At 43.0% G+C, this 20,112-nt stretch overlaps 2 protein-coding genes across 6 annotated transcripts in view; one reads left to right on the forward strand and one right to left on the reverse strand.

Annotated features, from left to right (window-relative positions):
* The first annotated feature begins 371 nt into the window (after positions 1-371).
* LOC124111195 (flocculation protein FLO11-like) lies at positions 372-11,846 on the forward strand. Of its 2 annotated transcripts, XM_046470812.2 has the most exons (12): positions 372-475; positions 1,363-1,488; positions 2,280-2,345; positions 3,301-3,420; positions 5,189-5,251; positions 6,110-6,165; positions 6,262-6,448; positions 7,201-7,405; positions 8,262-8,332; positions 9,600-9,731; positions 10,434-10,540; positions 11,676-11,846. In XM_046470812.2, the coding sequence occupies exons 1-12, from the start codon at positions 418-420 to the stop codon at positions 11,829-11,831; spliced, it is 1,347 nt and encodes a 448-aa protein (XP_046326768.2). In that variant the 5' UTR covers positions 372-417; the 3' UTR covers positions 11,832-11,846. The 2 variants fall into 2 exon arrangements, with proteins under 2 accessions (XP_046326768.2, XP_046326767.2); XM_046470811.2 differs by having other exon boundaries at positions 6,110-6,448.
* A 4,053-nt stretch (positions 11,847-15,899) lies between these two features.
* The window catches only part of LOC124111193, a 50,710-nt gene continuing 46,497 nt past the window's right edge, over positions 15,900-20,112 (reverse strand). For 3 of the 4 annotated variants that reach the window (XM_046470808.2, XM_046470810.2, XM_046470809.2), the window contains exons 7-8: positions 19,082-19,208; positions 15,900-16,882 (exon numbers count right to left, since the gene is read on the reverse strand). In XM_046470808.2, coding sequence (XP_046326764.2) covers positions 16,731-16,882; positions 19,082-19,208 — 279 coding nt within the window. In that variant the 3' untranslated portion in view covers positions 15,900-16,730. The other variant, XM_048394213.1, reaches the window with a different exon arrangement.

The following is a 20,112-nucleotide window of genomic DNA, read 5'->3' on the forward strand; positions in this document are numbered from 1 at the left end:
ACTATCATTATTATTAATTATCTTAAATTACATATGATCGTCATCTGATTATTAAGCTTTGTTTAGATGATAGTATTTTGACACCGGAACCCTAAACACTAGTTTACGACCCTGCAAAAAGAGAGATATGCACACATACAGAACATTTTCTGCAAAATATTCTTTGATACTTGGAAACACGTCCATAAAGTAGTTTCATGAAGTGACGTTTCTTTTGCGGTTCAGTATACGATGTGAATTGTTTCTCAGGGGCCATATGATGACTTGTCGAAAAAGTGCGATATGAAATCTGCAAATATTTTACAAACAAATATTGGATTTGGTTCTATTTGCCCTGATGTCACACGACGGTTAAGAGAACAGTATAAAATGCACAGCCTTGCCTGGATCATTGGAAGGACAAGAAAAGTACTCAAAATGATGTCAGGTCTTTTTCTCGCTCTGGCTGTCCTAGCCGGTGCCGCCAATGCATGCAGTAAGTGACAACTCATTAATGTGTTGTTGGGATTGCAAACTGGAATTTGTCAACAAGATTCTTGTAATGACCGCAATAAGCGACATGCGTCTTGACGCTTTGCTGCCCGACAGCTAAAGCATTGTCGGAAGATTTTGTTTGTTTTTGTTTAACGCCGCATTCAGCAATATTCCTGCTATACGACGGTGGTCTTTAAATAATCGAATCTGGACCAGACAATCCAGTGATTGACATCAAGAACATTGATCCACGCAATTGGGTTACGATGACATGCATCAACCAAGTCAGCGAGCCTGACCACTCGATCCCGTTAGTCGCCTCTTACCACAAGCATAGTCGCCGTGTACGGCAAGCATGGGTTGCTGAAGACCTATTCTACCCCGATCTTCACGGGTCTTCTTTCTTCTTCAATAGTTGGCGCCGCAAATCGAAAAACGAATGATGCGCATAAGATCTTAAGGTTTAAAGGTTAAACCTTTGCGGTGAATCCTCATTTAGAAATGTTCTGCAGGGCATTGGATTGGGGCAAGTGCAATCATTTTGAACTGTTGAGTTTATTGTTTTAATTCACCTATATGACGGCGGTCTGTAAATAATCGAGTCTGGACGCGAGTGCCCAATGACTGACATCTGGAGCAATGTGCATCAAGTCAGCGAGTTTTACACTCATGAGCCCTTCGGTTTTGAAAGAACGGTTGCGACAGTCGGCAAATCTCAAAATCGCTTCTTTACTGTTATTCAGTCTATGATTGCGAAATTCGATACCATTATCTGTTTCATATTTGTTTAAACTTTTATTCAGTCTATGAAAGTAGCTGACAATATATCCTTTTCTACTTTTATTCAATCCAGGATTTCAGTACATACTTTTTTCCACTTTTTTTCAGTCTATGATTGCAACAGTCTGTACGGCTCCCTATACTGCACTGATTGTGAGCCAACGACGACAACGACGACACTTCCCCCACCAAAGTGTATGGCAAACAACGATGATCGACTCTGCTGTGACACTGGTATGGCACGGCGATAGTTTACGTTACTTCATAAAGTGATGGACAATCACTTGTGCGTTGGGGCTGGAGATGGGTGGTGGTGGTGGGGTTTTAAACAAAATTCACAGACCCTTCCAGAAAATTAAATGGTCGCTCCCCCAAAAAGGAGTTTTAAAATTTACTTACTAAGAAAAGGGAAGTTTTAACGTAAAACCCAGTGTGACAACTGTAAATCCGCGTATGCACGTGTAAAAACTTCATAAACGCAAATGTATATTGAAATCCATTCTTATAAATAGATACGTCAACAATAACGTCAGAATGCTTAAATATTAACTCGAGAAAACTGTACGCAATCAGTGACAACGTACAGCCAAATAATGCAATACAAGCCCCGCCCATTCTGTTATCAGCCAATCAGGAAACATTTGTCCGTTATTGAGCGTGGCCTATTTTTCGGTTTATATCCATGACATCACATGTAACATGAGGACGATTCATTATCAAGAATGTTTGACAGGCACAACATTCATGAAGCATTATGTGTCATCCGTCTGGGTTAAGGCAGGAAGTTAACAACATTATTTGGGGCGCTGGGAGTCAAAAGTCCTGCGTTTTAAGATTTGGGGAAATCTGTGTCAACTACATAATGATTGAACAACTACTTGATGCTCATAAGGCCAAGACGTTGTCATTAGTGCCACGTAGGAAACTGAGGCACTCTTTCTGTGAAATTAAGGGAAGCTGGCATTGGCCCGATCCTACATTTATTTTATTTAAAACTTTAACCAGTGAATCATTTTCTATTATAGATCCATCCGCATGTCCAGAGGTTGACTGTTCGTGTGAAGCGCCAGACTCCATATACTGTCAAATTTGTAAGTATGACTCATGGCGTCTTCTGTGCTCTTAGAACAACCAGGTCAGAATTGGTCTTCAGCAACCCATGCTTGTCGTAAGAGGCGACTAACGGGGTCGGCTGGTCAGGCTTGGTTGATGCACGTCATCGTGCACGGGTGCACGGGGGCACGGGTGGCCCAGTCGTCTAAGGCGCCGCGATTAGCTGTGCAGAGTTGCGTCCCTTGGGCACGCCAGAAACCTATGATTGTGGGTTCGATTCCCGGTTCGCCCAAATTATGTTTCTTGGTTTGTCAGCACCATATCCGTGCTCGTGGGTTTCACCGAAGTGGTAAACGCCTGAGACCTGCATCACTTCGGGCTTTCCTCCCACATCAAGCTGACACGCCGCGATTTAACTGGTATACTGTTAAAAGCGGCGTTTAACCCAACTCACACACTCACTCACTTACATACATTGAAGGTCAAAAGACCCAATACTGGTCACGAACACCTTCATGTTAGAGATTCTCGTCCCTTTTGCACTCATTTTATATACAATCATGTACTTGATCAAGAATACCAAAATTCAATAGTGTATTTGAGAAAATGGTTGTTATGTTAATATGTCCGATAATTTGCACTTGAAATGTCGAATAGAGGTGACTGACGGGATCGGGTGGTCAGGCTCGCTGACTTTGTTGATGCATGTCATCGTACCCCAATTGCGTGGATCGATGCTCATGATGTCAATCACTGGATTGTCTGGTCCAGACTCGATTACTTACAGACCGCATCATGTAGCTGGAATTTTGGTGAGGGTGGCGTTAAACAAACAAACATATATTTAACAGATATGAACTTAGACATTTTAAGTGGGACAAAAATACGGTCCAGTAGCTCGTCCATGTCATGCGGTAAAATGTAATATGATGCTGAAGACAAATTCGTGAGAAGAGAACGATAATTGGCATTGTTTTCTTTTGGAATTTTCAGTTTCTTGCGATTCCGTCTATAGCAATATGTGCTCAAAATGTTACGTACCGCCAACAACAACGACAACAGCTACGACAACAACAGCGGTGTCAGTACCAGTCTTCTGTCTTGGAGGAGGACGTAAGTGTGTTTTATATCAACAGAAATCAATACAATGCATTTTTTCTTTCCTTGCACCTCGTGAATGATTCATATTGCTTCTATCTGATTCAGTCGGGCGGTCGGGTAGCCTAGTGGTTAAAGCGTTCGCTCGTCACGCCGAAGACCCGGGTTCGATTCCCGACATGGGTACAATGTGTGAAGCCCATTTCTGGTGTCCCCCGCCCTGATATTGCTGGAATATTGCTAAAAGCGGCGTAAAACCATACTCACTCACTCACTCTGATTCAGTCATCGGGGACAAGTGTGCACACTTCAGGGCCCACTTGCACAAAGCGATCTTAGCGCTAAGAGTATTGTAAGCCTATGTTAAAGTATGGTAGTTACGATCATCTTAGCGCTAGGATCCCTTTGTGCAAGTGGGCTCAGGACTTAAAGCACCCGAACACCGGGTGTCCTGCTTCTCCCGTTGCCTTCTTGGGAGTTGAAATCCCAGTTGTGCAAATATTATTCATATACCATCCCTCTGCTAGCAGAGCGATGGGGTAGGTTGTGCGTTCGATTCCCCATGGACAATGCTCAAGACCCGTGAAGATCCGGGGTAGAATAGGTCTTCAGCAACCCATGCTTGCCCTTTCATAAAAGGCGACTATGCTTGTTGTAAGAGGCGATCGGGTGGTCAGGCCCGCTGACTTGGTTTATGCATGTCATCGTATCCCAATTGCGTGGTTCGATGCTCATGATGTCAATCGTCAAAGAAAAGACATCTTAATCATTACTAAATTTGCTTGGCTATCCATAACTAGTATACCTTTAGTTATTTAAGAATGTAGACCAGATATCCTGTCCAAAAAATACGCTGATGCAACTATTGTCATTTTCTGTGTCGTCAACGCTGTAGTTGGTAATAATGTTTCACATAGAATGCCTCTGCAACACATCTACTAATTCACCACATGGCATATTTGATATATCTAGAAAGTACTGAGACGCCAAGATGTCAATCACTGGATTGTCTGGTCCAGATTCGATTATTTACACACCGCCGTCATATAGCTGGAATATTGCTGAGTGCGGTGTTACATAACAAACAAAAAATGCTTAAAGTCCATTTCTGGTGTCCCGCGGCATGATATTGCTAGAAGCAACGTAAAACCATACTCACTCACTGCTCTGCTAGCACCACAACAGATTGGTAAGTGTTTGCCAGCTCCGTCATTGGGGCATGATGAATTCTGAGAACCTGATTGATGGTGAGGAGATTATGGTCTGGATCCTTTTTCTGTGGACATATATTGATTTTGATAATGCTTTATTGTTTGAAAGGCCATAGACCCAGATAACAAACATATTTAGTTGGTGGCGTGGACAAATAGAACATCAATGTAATTATATCGTGAATAATATAGTACACGGATACACGACAAATAGTGCTATATTTAAGAGCCGACTGACAATAACATTTACGATCTTCATATAGTTTACAAACTTTCATAAAATCACGAGGCGAATTCTATGGTGTTCATGGTCATTAGGGGACAGGGGTGTCCAAGTAGTTAAATGCACAGTGGTCTTCGCATGATTGCCTCCCTCAGATGTACCAGGATCCGATGATGGTGTTTTCTAATTCCAGATTCGCCCTGATTATGACCATTCTCCAAAAGCACCTAAGCGTTTATACAACAAACGTCTACGATCTGACTGTTTTTTGCCTTCCTCTACTATATGCCGAAATACTGCCCAAGCAACGTTAAATACGTGTAACTCATTCAATATTCATTATTTCCAGTGTACTGTGGGTTTGATATCTGTTGTCCTGCCGACGCCTGTGCGGAACATCCAAACTGTTTCGGTAAGTCTCTTTTGTGTTTCTCCTCGGATAATTTGCACTCACAGCAATATACGAAGGAGCGTTGTGAATGTATTCATAGTATAACACAGCCAAAGAATCTAAAAGGATTCCTGGGGCCATCGAATGGTTTTATTGAAAAGATAGAAAAGACTGGCCATGTTTCATTTGGAACCAGCAGCGTCAAATACTCAGTAAGGCATGCAGATTTTAAAATACATCACTTTTATCGACATTGCGCAGTAGAAAGGTCATCCGGTTTTATTGAAAAGATAGAAAAGACCGGCCATGTTTCATTTGGAACCAGCAGCGTCAAATACTCAATAAGGCATGCAAATTTAAAAATACATCACTTTTATCGACATTGCGCAGTAGAAAGGTCATCCGTATATTTCCGCAGCTTTCTGGCTTCATATGCTTAGTGATGACTAAATTTTTCTGATAAATATTTTTCAACTAAACGTATGAGAAAAATACATATCCATTTTGCAAAGAGGAATATCACATTGTTTTCAATTGTGAAATTCAGAGGGACAAAAAACAAGAAAAGTATTATTTCGCTCTCAAGAACTTTTCGAAGTCCATTTGACAACGTTTTCAACCAATTAGAATGCAGCATACCCTTCCATTTGTTTTACAATGTAATGCAACATCATCGTTTTAAAATAGAAAACACCCTTCATGTGAGTATCTCTGTGCATTACCAGCATTCATACTTGTCCATGCCATACCCTCTTTGGTGGGCATAATAAAGCGGAACTGAGAGAAATGATAGGTGTGTTTAAGGTATGAAGGCACTTAAACAACAAGGCTGTGTAGTTGATTAACGACACGTACTGGTGTCGGTTATGTACATTGTAGTGCCACCAGAGACAACGACAGAGGAGCCAGAGGAGCCGGAGACAACGACGACAGAGGAGCCAACGACGACTGAGGAGGCAACGACAACGGAGGAGCTGACGACAACGGAGGAACTGACAACAACGGAGGAGCCAGAGACAACAACGACAGAGGAGCCAACGACAACGGAGGAACCAACGACAACGGAGGAACTGACGACAACGGAGGAACCAGAGGACCCAGAGACAACAACGACAGAGGAGCCAACGACAACGGAGGAACCAACGACAACGGAGGAGCCAACGACAACGGAGGAGCCAACGACAACGGAGGAGCCAACGACAGTTGCCGCTGTGACAAGTACGTACTTTTGAGTGAGAGAATGAGTTGGGTTTAACGCCTCTTTAAACAGTATTCCAATTATATCACGGCGTGTCAGCTTAATGTGGGAGGGTAGCCCTAAGAGATGCAAGTCTGGGACGTTTACCACTTTGGTGAAACCCTCGAACACGGATATTGTGCTGAAACATACTCAGGGCGAACCGGAATTCGAACCACGGTTATAGGTTTTTGGCGTGCCTACGTTACTCTACACAGCGAACAGCGGCGATACAGACGACTGGGCCACCCGTGACCCCTTCGTACTTTTGACAAGAGAACAAAAACTTTAAGTTGGAAATTAATTATTACCTACGAGAGCAAACATATCGGGTTCATAAAAATCATATGTGCCCTTGGGTCATATCACGTCACGAGACGTGTATTGTTTCCGTGATCCGGACGGCATTTTTGACGTCATTCGAATCTCTTTTGTGACGTGAGGCCTAAGCCTAGTGGTTAAAGCGTTCGCTCGTCACGCCGAAGACCCGGGTTCGATTCCCGACATGGGTACAATGTGTGAAGCCCATTTCTGGTGTCCCCCGCCGTGATATTGCTGGAATATTGCTAAAAGCGGTGTAAAATCATATTCACTCATGCAGCATGCACTCGCGCTGTTTCTCCCACAACCAACCTGATTTCTCTGAAGTAAAAAAACGTCCAGTCGGTAGGGAAATAGTACATAAGTACATGTATAATTGTAGTATTCTCCTAACAACTACTTGCAATTCCAGGGTGTGCATATAATGACTTCCTGACAACAACAAGGATATTAGGTGGCACTGAAGCAACGTCGTGCCAGGATGCACCAGGATTTGTCAGTATCAACGTTGTAGTTCCCGGGGGTGATCCTCTACCAATCTGTTCTGCCGTTCTCGTCTCTCCTGACACTATCTTCACATCCGACTTTTGTATGACACAGCTGGCTGCGATTCCAGAGTACGTGAAAGTAGTAACATTTGTTTGTCGTTAAATTAGTTCCTATTCAAATCAGATCAAATGAGGTGAAATGGGGTTTAAAGCCACGTCCAAGATTATTACACTTATATAGCGACGTGCATGCACGTGTGTGGCTGATTGTACTTGTCCAGACTAATGCCGATTTTATAGTGCTTGCCGAGATACCATACCAGTTTAACCTGAATACCCCACTCAGATACAGTATACTGACTTCCATAAGACCAGTTCTGTTTTAGCCCCTTAATGCCGAGCGCCAGACAGGTTAACAACAAGTACCATCTTTTGACGTATTTTGTTCGAACCCCGGACCAACCGCTCTACGGGCAGACGCTCTACCACTATACCGGCTCCTTATAGTTTCCTAATGCCCCATGCTTGTGGTAAACTCTGATAAGATACTTATGAAATTAGGTTCCCAGTGGTGGTGAGGTGAAATGGGGTTAACGTCGCGTTCACGATTATTGCACGTGTAGCCGTGCGTGCGTGCGTGTGTATGTGGTTACGTGTACTAGTCCCGACTTATGCGTTTTTTACAATGCAAGCCCAGTGAGATACCACACCGCAGTTTTGACATGGATAGCTCACTGAGATACACTGCACTATTAACCAACGAGACTTTGTTTTATCCCTTAATGCTGAGCGACGGGCAAGGAAATAAGTACCATCTTTTCCGTCTATTGGTATGACCCGGCGGGGCATCGAACCTCCGACCTTCCGTACTGTTTTATTGCTGCTGGTGGCTATATACAATATTCACACACCAACCACTCTGAAATTTATGATAGCAAGGAGTCGAAGAGTTATGTGAAATTATCTCGTCATTTATTGGTTTTAGGGCATTCACAGTTGCTGTCAATGACTTCAGCGGTACACAGGTGGCCACAATCCCTGCAAGAACAGGCGAAGGTGAGAAACTCCGGCTCGTAGTATAAAACCCAACGAAGGACGCAGAATAAATCCCTTATACCCCGCCACGAGCAAGACAGACTGTACGTAGATTTCTGATGCAGAATAAATCCCTTATACCTTCGCTTTGAAGCAAGCTGACCTCTTCTCAATCGAACAACAGTTTTCTATAAATTTTGAATTTGTTTTAATTATTTTACAATGTCATAATTACCCCGACTGATCCTGCTACAACCTATTATAAAGATATTATAAAGGGATATATTCTCCCGCTCTCATTTTTTGCCCTCCCAACTGGGATACATAGTATTTAATCAAGATCACGTGAACCAATCAGATCTCAACATTCTGGGCAAGATAACGTGCTTTTGCATTTTGTTATGGATTTCAACTTCGTATTTTTTCAATGCTTTGGTACATTTACCAGAACCTATATCAACCAGTTGTTACAAACTGTGATACTACTGTAATGTTATCGCGCTTCATACCAGAGTTAAGCCTGTCTTCCTGTCGAATGTTCGAATGGGATAAGTACGTATATATAAAGTGAATGTGTTATTATGTATCTCGCTTATAGTTTCAAAAACAGTACAATTTATTGATGAATACGGAGAAAGTGAAAATATCAAGATTCAGTTTCAGACTGCGATTATGAATTTCAGTTGTGTTTACTGTTAAAATAACCTCCAAGACCTCCTGTGGCCAGAGACCTCAGCCGCTCCAGAATCAGTTCTTAGCGCTATGATTGTCGAAAATCAAATAGTTTGAGGTGGGTGAACTAGAGCTTAACGTCGCGCTCAAGGTTATTGTCCTTTTATTGCGACGTGCGTGCGTGCGTGTGTGTGTGGCTGTTTGTATGTCCGGACTATTGCTGAGTTTATAGTGCAAGCCCACTGAGATATCATGCCACAGTTTAACATGAAAACCCCTCTCAAGACACAGGATACACTCTACAAGCCGACCAGTCCTTGTTTTAGCCCCGTAATGCCGCGCGCCAGGCAGGGTAACAACAAGTACCATCTTTTAACGTCTTTTGTTATGACCTTCCAGTCTCAGGGCAGACGCTCAACCACTAGACCACGGAGGCAGTTCATATAGCTTAACATAACCTAAGATAACTGCTGGAAACTCTTTCGAAGACAGGGTCCAAGTCTTCCATCAAACATGACTAAATCGCACACCGACCATCGCGTACTACTGTAAAACGGGTTTCCAGAAACCACCGAAATCAGAAACTGTGCAAAACGATTGAGATTGTTTCTTTCAGACGGTCTGCTAACTCTTGACGCACCCTTGACCTTTGATGGGGCTAGTTGCCTCTTGCCTGCCTGTATTGCTGACGATACAATGGAGCTAGACATGGCATCCTGCACGATGTTCGGCGCAGGAGTCATCGACGGTACGACTCATCCATGTATCCATTCAGTTTGTTTGTTTTGTTTGTTTGTTGTTTAACGCCCCACTCAGAATTATTCCAGCAATATGACGGGGGTGGGGGGACACCAGAAATGGGCTTCACACATTGTACCCATGTCGGGAAAATCGAACCCGGGTCTTCGGCGTAATCAGTGGGACTTGTCTCTTGTTATTTTTCCTTACGACATTCCATTTCTTGTAGACATATATTCACAAAAGCGTGTGAGATACTTGCTGTGCAAGATGAAGAGCATCTTCCCGGGGCAAGAGAGTTAACTGACGTTAAAAGTCCAGTTTCCACCCTTGCCGAACTAGGCTGGAATTCCTGGGCTCGATCGTAGCGCCACCAGTGGCTATTACGAATAATGTCCTTTCTATGCGTCTCCTATTGACCAATCAGATTCAACCTCTCGTATCACTAGCATTTGCTTCAAACAAAACGGTGGCGCCAAGTCAAGACGATCTGATCGATAATCAAGATCTATATTGTGATCAAACGAGTCTTACATCGCGAAGTGCATCAAATCACGTGAGCACCTTGATTAAAAACATGAAAAGATATATAATGATCTACACCGAAACATTGCTATTGCAGTATAATAAAGAAGTTGTTATCCAACAAAAATGTGATTTGTCACCCCTCCACTTCTATGAAAATAACTATTCTTTGGTTTCATTGCTACAGAGACAGCATCAACATTCCAAGGAATCCAGTCAGCTGCGGTCTCCATCACGGGAACGTGTACTGACAACACCAACGTCTGCAGCGAATCAACGGCTCAAACATGTATTGTACGTGACTTCCACATTTTTCTTCAAGAGACCCCCCACCCCCTCCTAATTCTTTTGAAGCATACTGAACATTAATAGATTAGCTAACTTAAAAGGTGATCGGGAACACCAAAGTACACGTATTACAATACTATAAATAATTTGTTTGGAGATGTATTTTCACCAAAAGACGGTTACTTTTTACGGAAACATCCCTTCCTCTTGTACCTTAAAGTTTGTCTTTTTAAACGATGGCGTCAAATAATTTCAGCCAAACGTATCAGGAAAAAGGAACTATATACATTTTGATTTCTATGCAAGGAGGGTAGCCCAGAGGTTAATGCGCTGGTTAGTTACCCTAGGTTCTGGTTTATAACCCATGATGAGCGTCGTGTCTGAAGTCTGTTATAGTATGTTTGTTGCTCAAGCTACACTCCGCAATATCCCAGCATTGTGACGGTGGTGGACTGTAAATAGCCAAGTCTAGGCCAGACAATCCAGTGATTGACATTATATTTGTTTGACGACGCACTCAGCAATATTCCAGCTATACGACGTCGGTTTGTAAACAATCGAATCTGGACAAACCAGTGATTGACATCATGAGCATCGATCCACGCAATTGGAATACGATGACATGCAACAACCAAGTCAGCGAGCCTGTCCACCCGATCCCGTTAGTCGCCTCTTACGACAAGCATAGTCCCTTTTACGGCAAGCATGGGTTGCTGAAGACCTATTCTACCCCAGGTCTTCACGGGTCTGACGTTATGAGCCATGTCCCACACCGTCGGGGTACGATGACACGCCATCAACCAAGTCACCCAGCCTGACCCCCCAATCCGTTCAGTCGTCTCTTACTACCTGCACAGGATGCTGGAGACCTATTCAGTCCCAACGGGAGGCAATTCGTGGTATGGCTTGGAGTGAGTGAGTAAGCATGGTTTTACGCCGCTTTTAGCAATATTCCAGCAACATCACGGCGGAGACACGAGAAATGGGCTTCACACATTGTACCCACGATGTGGGGAATCGAACCCGGGTCTTTGGCGTGACGAGCGAACGCGAGACCACCACTTCGTGGTATGGCTGGGATATCGCCATGCTGACTCATTCACTGATAAACACATACACATTCTAACATCATCTGTTTCAGGGGGACGCAGGTGGCCCTCTGATATGCCCCGACCAGACCGGCCAGTTAGTTACAGCAGGTCTTGTTGCCGACATGCCGCCCGTTTGTTCAGGCCCACCCGAGTTCGTCAGTCTCCTCCCTGACGCATTTGACGCCTCGGTTCTTCCTGCTTATTAAATCCAATCAGTGGGACTTGTCTCTTGTTATTTTTCCTTACGACATTCCATTTCTTGTAAACATATATTCACAAAAGCGTGTGAGAGACTTGCTGTGCAAGATGAAGAGCATCTTCCCGAGGCAAGAGAGTTAACTGACGTTAAAAGTCCAGTTTCCACCCTTGCCGAACTAGGCTGGAATTCCTGGGCTCGATCGTAGCGCCACCAGTAGCTATTACGAATAATGTCCTTTCTATGCGTCTCCTATTGACCAATCAGATTCAACCTCTCGTATCACAAGCATTTGCTTCAAACAAAACGGCGGCGCCCAGTCAAGACGATCTGATCGATAATCAAGATCTACAGTGTGATCAAACGAGTCTTACATCGCGAAGTGCATCAAATCACGTGAGCACCTTGATTAAAAACATGAAAAGATATATTCTGTTGACAACGAGTTATCGGTGCACAAGCTTTGCAAATCCTGCAGTCGACCGAACTATGCATGACAGTTTACGAACCGGATTTCGATTTCGGTGCGCGATTTTGATTGGACTATGCATAGACTCGTTAGTCCAGCCAAAATGTAACTCCATAATTACCTGCCTAGTTCGGCAAGGGTGGAAACTGGACTTTTACAGTCAGTTAACTCACTTGCCTCGGGAAGATGATCGGGTGGTGGTTCTGGGAATGAACTGATATACAGAAGCCTGTTACAGATGAACACAGGAGAGGCATAGAAGGGACAAAACTCGTAATAGCCACTGGTGGCGCTACGATCGAGTCCAGGAATTCCAGTCTAGCTTGGCAAGACTTCAAGACATCTTTGGAAGATGCCAAGTCAGTGACCCTGACTTTCACTTTAGTATCCCACTATTACAAGCACGCAATCAGAATTCCTAATGGAGAAAAAGCGTCGGTGTATACATACTTGTTTGTTGTTTATCACCGCACTCAGCAATATTCCAGCTATGTGACGGCGTCTGTAAGTAATAGAGTCTTGACCAGACAATCCAGTGATTGACAATATGAGCATCAATCCACGCAGTTAAGATCGATGAAGCATCCGGACTCGCTACAAAGATCGATAATGAGAATTATCGTCGATGGAAAGAAATATTAACGATTATAAATAAGAGTGAGTGAGTGAGTATGGTTTTAAGCCGCTTTTAGCAATATTCCAGCAATATTACGGCGGGGAACACCAGAAATGGGCTTCACACATTGTACCCATGTCAGGAATCGGACCCGTGTCTACGGCGTGACGAGCGAACGCTTTAACCACTAGGATACCCGACCGCCCCTTATCAATAAGAAACTGTTGTCATCATAATAACTCACATAGTTCTTAGACGTTGTTGAGAAAATAAACTGTGAAGCAAACGTACAGATGGGAAGTTGCATATTTTGTTTTATTCAATATGAACATCAAAAAGTACAAATTAAATTATTAATAATCATATTAAAAAAATAATTCCTCAGTTCTTCAATTTAAACTCTTCATTCAATGCACTTTGTAGTACACCAACATTAACTCAGGTCATCACAGGAAGATACAAAACCAGAAATAGACACAAGTTGAAATTCACACCACAAAATCTGATTGTTCATGTAGTACACGACCCGTGAAGATCCGGGTTAGGATACGTCTTCAGCAACCCATGCTTGCCGTAAATGGCGACTTTGCTTGTCGTTAAAGGCGACTAACGGGATCGGGTTGTCAGGCTTGCTGACTCGGTTGATGCATGTCATCGATCCCAATTGCGTGGATCGATGTACTGGATTGTCTGGTCCAGACTATTTACAGACAGCCGTCACATAGCTGGAATATTGCTGAGTGCGGCGTAAAACAACAAACAAAACAAACCAATCATGTAGTACACAGAGATTATTTCATCAAGTTGTGAATCCTACTGTTAGTATACAGATTGGCTGAATGTTAAAATTTCTCAAGCGACAGAATTTTGAGACAAAATTAGTGGTAGTGGGTGAGTGAGTGAGTGGTGTTTATCGCCACTTTTAACAGTATTCCAGTTATATATCCAGACGTGTCAGCTTAATGTGGGAGGAAAGCCCAAAACGATGCAGGTCTCAGACGTTTACCACTTCGGTGAAACCCACGAGCACGGTATTGTGCTGACAAACCTAGAAACATAATTGGGATGAACCGGGATTCGAACCCACAATCATAGGTTTCTGGCGTGCCCAAGGGACGCAGCTCTGCACAGCGAATCGCGGCGCCTTAGACGACTGGGCCACCCGTGCCCCCAATAGTAGTAGGAAACGGACAGGAGTCATAGCAACATCACGAAACATGACGCCAAAATGATATCATCACTAATCATGACGCCAAAATAATGTCTGTATTTCGTCAACAACGGTAGTCGCATTACCCCATTAATGGTGTTTACTGCATGGAATCCCGATTTTCCATGCCTCTGGTGAAATTTTATGAATCCTTCTTTTTGGCTTCATCAATATAACATAAGTGCATTATGTTGCATCAACAACATATCATCGCCACGACATTTCAAGTTAATTTTTTAATGGACGTATTTCCCAGTGCCAAGACCTTGGGATGTTTGAGATGTTGGGTATCACCGTGACAACTGATTTGCACTCCACGACTAGCACTTGTTCATTCAATATGAACATCATAAAGTATACTGAACCGCCAAAGAAACATCACCATGGATTGATATATGAGAAACCTTATTTTTCCAAACACTGTAAACATACTTTGAAACATACTAAAAAGATGAAACTTAGCAAAACTGATCATCAAGGTTGAAATTAAAGTGTCAAATGTTCTTAAAGTGAAAAACAACTCTTGTCTCTGAGAAAATGGCATCACAAGTCAGTATCTCATACAGTGTCCGCCATGTGCATTGATGACTGCCGTGCAACCTCGATACCTGGAATGGATGAGGCGGTTGATGAAGGCCATAGGCACTTGAGCCAACACTCCGAGGAACGCCTGATGCAGTTCAGCTTCAGTTGTCGGCCTTGGTGAGAAGTCATTCAGCCATTTTTGAATCTCGTCCCACAGGTGGTCAGTGGTATATATTGGGGACTGAGGGCAGGCCACTGCCTGGTTCTGATGCCATTCTGCTGGAGGAAGACTCTTGTTGCTCTCGCAGTGTGGGCACGGGCGTTATCATGCTGAAACTTGTGGTTGTGGCGACGTGCCAAATGAGGTGTGGCGTGTGGTCTCAAGACTTGATCAATGTACCGAGCTGCTGTGACACCATTGCCTCTCCCTGAACCGATGTTCTGGAAGACCACAGGGACGACCAATTGTTGCAATTGTGCAAGACCAATTCCACCCCACACCATGATGCTTAGACCACCCCGCAAGTCTCTCTCAACAACACAAGCATCTGAATAACGTTTCCCATGGCATCGCCAGACTCCCTCTCTGCCATCTGCTGTTGAGATACAGTAACGGCTGAGAAGAGGACTCTTCTCCACTGCTGATGGCGCCAATGCTGGTGCTATGTTGCCCACTGAAGACGGTCCCAGCGATGACGTGGTGTCAGAATGGGTCCTCGGTGTGGCCTGTGACAGTGAGGGTGTCTGCTCGTCAATCGTCGACGCACGTTGTCCCCACTAATGTGTCACTGGTGTGTCCCAAGCAGTTTCCCCAGCAGTAACAAAGCAATCTTGAAGATGCTGTCACACAAACTGATGATCCTGACGTCGGGTGGTGACCCTTGGTCTTCCACTACGTGGTCGGTCATCTGTACTGTTGGTGGTCTGGTACCATTGATGAAGCCTGTATATGGTCCTTACGTGGACTTGAAATGCATTGGCTACTTGCCGGGCGGTTTGTCCAGCTTGCAATCGTCCAAGGGCTTGGTGTCGCGGATTTCTTGTCAATCTTGGCATGTGGCAGCAATTCAATAATGAATGAATGTTATCCGATCTGGGTGGATTTTTATAGGGCAAGTAATGGGGGAATGCATGTGCATTTCAATCTGCACGGAACTCACGTCCATTTGGTTACCATGGCCGTTGCCGTGATGCGTTTGGGCGATCGGTTTTATTGTCATCTGCATTGTTATTTTATCATCAAATTTCATTTTTCGGACAGGGTAATGTTAAATTTTAGAAACTTTGACAAAAATTACCAGGATATTTAAATGACAACTTTTCATGCAATGTTACTTGGGGTGACGTTTCTTTTGTGGTTTAGTATAGATCTTGTGTGTATCTGGTAAACAACATAGGGTTACCAACACTGGGCTAACAAAGGTCCCAGGACAGATCCTTGTGTTTGACATCTTCCCCAGGCAAGGGAATTCATTGACTGTAAACGTAAAGTTTTCAACCTTGCCGAACAAGACTGGAATTTCTTGGCTGGATCTTAGTAGCGCCACCAGAGGCTATTACGAGTTATGTCCCTTCCACATCCCTCCTATTGACCAATCAAATTCCACTTCTCATATCATTTGCATTAGCTTCAAATAGAATGTGATCGATAATCAAGATCTATATTGTAATAAAACTGGTCTTACTTCGCAAAGTTCATCAAATCATGTCAGCACCTTGACTAAAACAAGGAAAGATTTGGAAAATATCTGTTGATGCAAAGTCCTGCAATCAAATGAAATATGCACGGCAGTTTACGAACCGGATGTCGCTTTCGTGATTTTGATTGGACAATGCATAGATTCGTAAGTCCAGCCATAATATAACTCCATGATTCCAGTCTAGTTCACCAAGGTTGGAAACTGGACTTTTATAATCAGTTAACTCCCTTGGGTCGGGAAGATGTGTGTTTGAGATCAGACATCATTGATAAGGAATCTATTGCTCAGGTTTGATGTAAACCAGATTCTGTAGACAACACAAGTTGAAAATGTCATTGCTTTGTGTTAAATAAGTAACAAAAAATGCCCATTCTCTCCTTGACCACAAGTTATCTTGTTGACTTGACTGACTTATTGAGCAGGACTCCAAGGTCATCACAGTCAAATACATCCTGGCTTAGTTCTCGGATGATGTCCCTGTTTAGCCTAAAGGCCAGCTCCAGGTCTCGACTACAGCGCCTCAACGCTGTCTTGGGCAGTTCTGAAAGAGTTTATATTCTTCTTTGCAAAAAGAAAAATTACCTTTAAAGTTTTGAGAATTCATGTCATCTTTACTACATGGAAGTAGATGTTGAACTATCAAGCTTTTCATATCATAATCCATTTTTTAAACTCATATTTTAAAAACTTCACATTCAGTTCAAAATAAAGTTGAAATTCACTCTGGTGTTCTATCTATTAGGTCACGTCTTTCTATGTGAGGCTCAAACATTTATCATTCATCCCTCATACCAGTTCACCAAATCGGCAACATTAATTTTTCCCACGATTTCTTTTGTTTGTAATTTGAATTTGGCACATATTTGTCCTGTCAATATGTCTGACCTTGACAAATGTAAAACCTATCCGGAAGGCCATCATGAACGTGACACTTGATGTATTTAAACAATTACTAAATTTAATCAGTGCTTCTTAATCAGCAGTAATGAATTTTGGGTAAACTATAATATTATATTATAGAGAGCATGATTAGCACATTGAAGTCGTCAAAAGTGTCAGGCAGAGTAACATCCCTTGGTCTTACCAGAAAAATTACCTTTAAAGTTTTGAGAATTCATGTCATCTTTACTACATGGAAGTAGATGCTGAACTTTCAAGCTTTTCATGTCATGTTCCATTTTTTAAACTCATATTTTTAAAGACATAAAAACTTCAGTCAGTTCAAAATAAAGTTGAAATTCACTCTGGTGTTCCAGATGTGCAGCTCTGATATTGGATATAGAGAGAATCAAAAACTAACTATTTACTACAGCATTCAACCTGTGAAGATCCGGGGTAGTATACGTCTTCAGCAACCCATGCTTGCTGTAAAAGGCGACTAACGAGATCTGGTAGTCAGACGCGGTGACTTGGTTGATGCATGTCATCGTATCCCGATTGCGTAGGCCGTTCATGATGTCAATCACTGGATTGTCTGGTCCAGACTCGATAATTTAAAGACCGCCACATATAGCTGGAATATTGCTGAGTGCGGCGTAAAACAAAAAACAAACAAATACTACAGAATTCTGTCTTTCATGTCATAATGTTGAATTCAGTACAACAAGCTCCATGCTAATGATGGAATGGAGTATTGATATGTGTTGTCCAATTTGACACAACAGCCAATATTCCAACAAACGAGATTAATTAGAAAAGAGTACTGGGGTTACTTAGGGCATCGCGTCATATTAAAAGACTTTAAAAGATGGAACTTGTTGTTACCCTGTCTGGCGCTCGGCATTAAGGGGCTAAAACAAGGACTGGTCGACTCGGAGTGAGTATACTGTGAGTGAGTGAGTGAGGTTTTACGCCGCTTTTAGCAATATTCCAGCAATATCACGGCGAGGGACACCAGAAATGGGCTTCACACATTGTACCCATGTCGGGAATCGAACCCGGGTCTTCGGCGTGACGAGCGAACGCTTCAACCACTAGGCTACCCGACCGCCCCGAGTATACTGTGTCTGAGTGGGGTATTCATGTTAAACTGCGGCATGGTATCTCAGTGAGCTAGCACTATAAATCGGCATCAGTCCGGACTAGTGTACACACACACACACACACACGCACACGCACACTCACACGCGCACGTACATGCAAACTCACACGCACACACATGCATGCACATCGCTATATAAGTGCAATAATCTTGGACGCGACGTTAAACCCCATTTCACCTCACCTACTTAGGGCATCAGTACAAACTGACCACAAAGTGAGCAGTGCGGAAGCCTGGTGGTAAAATCATCGGTTTATCATGACAAAGATCCAGGATCGATGTGTGAAGCCCATTTCTGGCATGGTGTCCCCCGCTGTATGTGAGTGAGTGAGTGAGTAAGGTTTTACGCCGCTTTTAGCAATATTCCAGCAATATCACGGCGGGGGACACCAGAAATGGGCTTCACACATTGTACCCATGTCGGGAATCGAACCCGGGTCTTCGGCGTGACGAGCGAACGCTTTAACCACTAGGCTACCCGACCGCCCCCCCGCTGTATGTCTTGTATGCGAAGTGTGTGAGTTGTGGGTGCTACCGGATAGTCAGGAGATGCTTCCACTTGTTGCAAGCACCTGGTGTGATCACTGATTTTCGGTGATCCATTCATATAATTTTCACCACTTTTTAGCCTTTACTATACAATGGAATCTATTTCGGTGGATGTTAAGTTGTTCTCTGGCATTGACATTTTATATTTACCTTTGTCTGTTGAGCACTTATAGTATGCAGTCCACACGGCTCCAGAGAACACATCAGCTGGTGTTGGGAACTCCTTGGTTAGGTATAACGCCCCTCCAAGAAGTATATAAGCATGCATGTATAAACTCTGGAATAAAAGAAATATTAAGCATGTTTCAACATTACTGAAGCAATACCATCTTACAACACAAATCAGAACAGGAAAACAGCAGCATCACCATCCCTCATTACAATACTGTAGTGTAATAAGTATATAAGCATGCATGTATAAACTCTGGAATAAAAGAAATATTAAGCATGTTTCAACATTACTGAAGCAATACCATCTTACAACACAAAACAGAACAGGAAAACAGCAGCACCACCATCCCTCATTACAATACTGTAGTGTAATAAGTATATAAGCATGCATGTATAAACTCTGGAATAAAAGAAATATTAAGCATGTTTCAACATTACTGAAGCAATACCATCAACACAAATCAGAACAGGAAAATAGCAGCATCACCATCCCTCATTACAATACTGTTTGTTTATGGAGTGTAAAGGTTCTACTACACCAAATCAGAACTAGTTTGGACAGTGCGGTTTTCGTAGGGAGCCTTCAGTGCAGATCGAGAGATATCTGCAGGCTGTGATTGGAGGATATTCTGTAAGATTTTTATGTCTTTCAAATGTACATCCATCCAGTTATTAAAACTGACCATGTTTTTCTATATTTAGTACTGTCTTTTTCAACATGATGACTTATGCTGAATGTGACCACAGCTATTTTCAAGTAGGTGACATTTGGTGCGAAACTGGGGGTTAGCTTCTGGTACTCGAAAAAGGAGCTGGCTAAGCTAGTCATTTTTTATTTTTTATTGCTGCTCTAAGGCCAAACTGTGCACACACGTACAGGTAATAGCTGTTGAATGCTTAGTTTGGTTTTTTTGACAGCACAGACACCTACAAAAAGTACACATCAAAAGACAACATTTACCAGTTATTTTGAAGACACTGCACCAATATAAATTGCTCGAGCATATGGT

This window comes from Haliotis rufescens, unplaced genomic scaffold, assembly GCF_023055435.1.
Source record: "Haliotis rufescens isolate VD_foot unplaced genomic scaffold, xgHalRufe1.0.p SCAF_13, whole genome shotgun sequence".
NCBI lineage: Eukaryota > Metazoa > Mollusca > Gastropoda > Lepetellida > Haliotidae > Haliotis > Haliotis rufescens.

Excerpts from the sequence above, each read along its gene's own strand:
- LOC124111195 (XM_046470811.2), top strand. The coding sequence starts at position 418 with ATGATGTCAGGTCTTTTTCTCGCTCTGGCTGTCCTAGCCGGTGCCGCC. Across the intron at positions 476-1,362 it reads CGGTGCCGCCAATGCATGCA|TCTATGATTGCAACAGTCTG; the intron begins GTAAGTGACAAC and ends ACTTTTTTTCAG. Across the intron at positions 7,406-8,261 it reads CAGCTGGCTGCGATTCCAGA|GGCATTCACAGTTGCTGTCA; the intron begins GTACGTGAAAGT and ends TATTGGTTTTAG.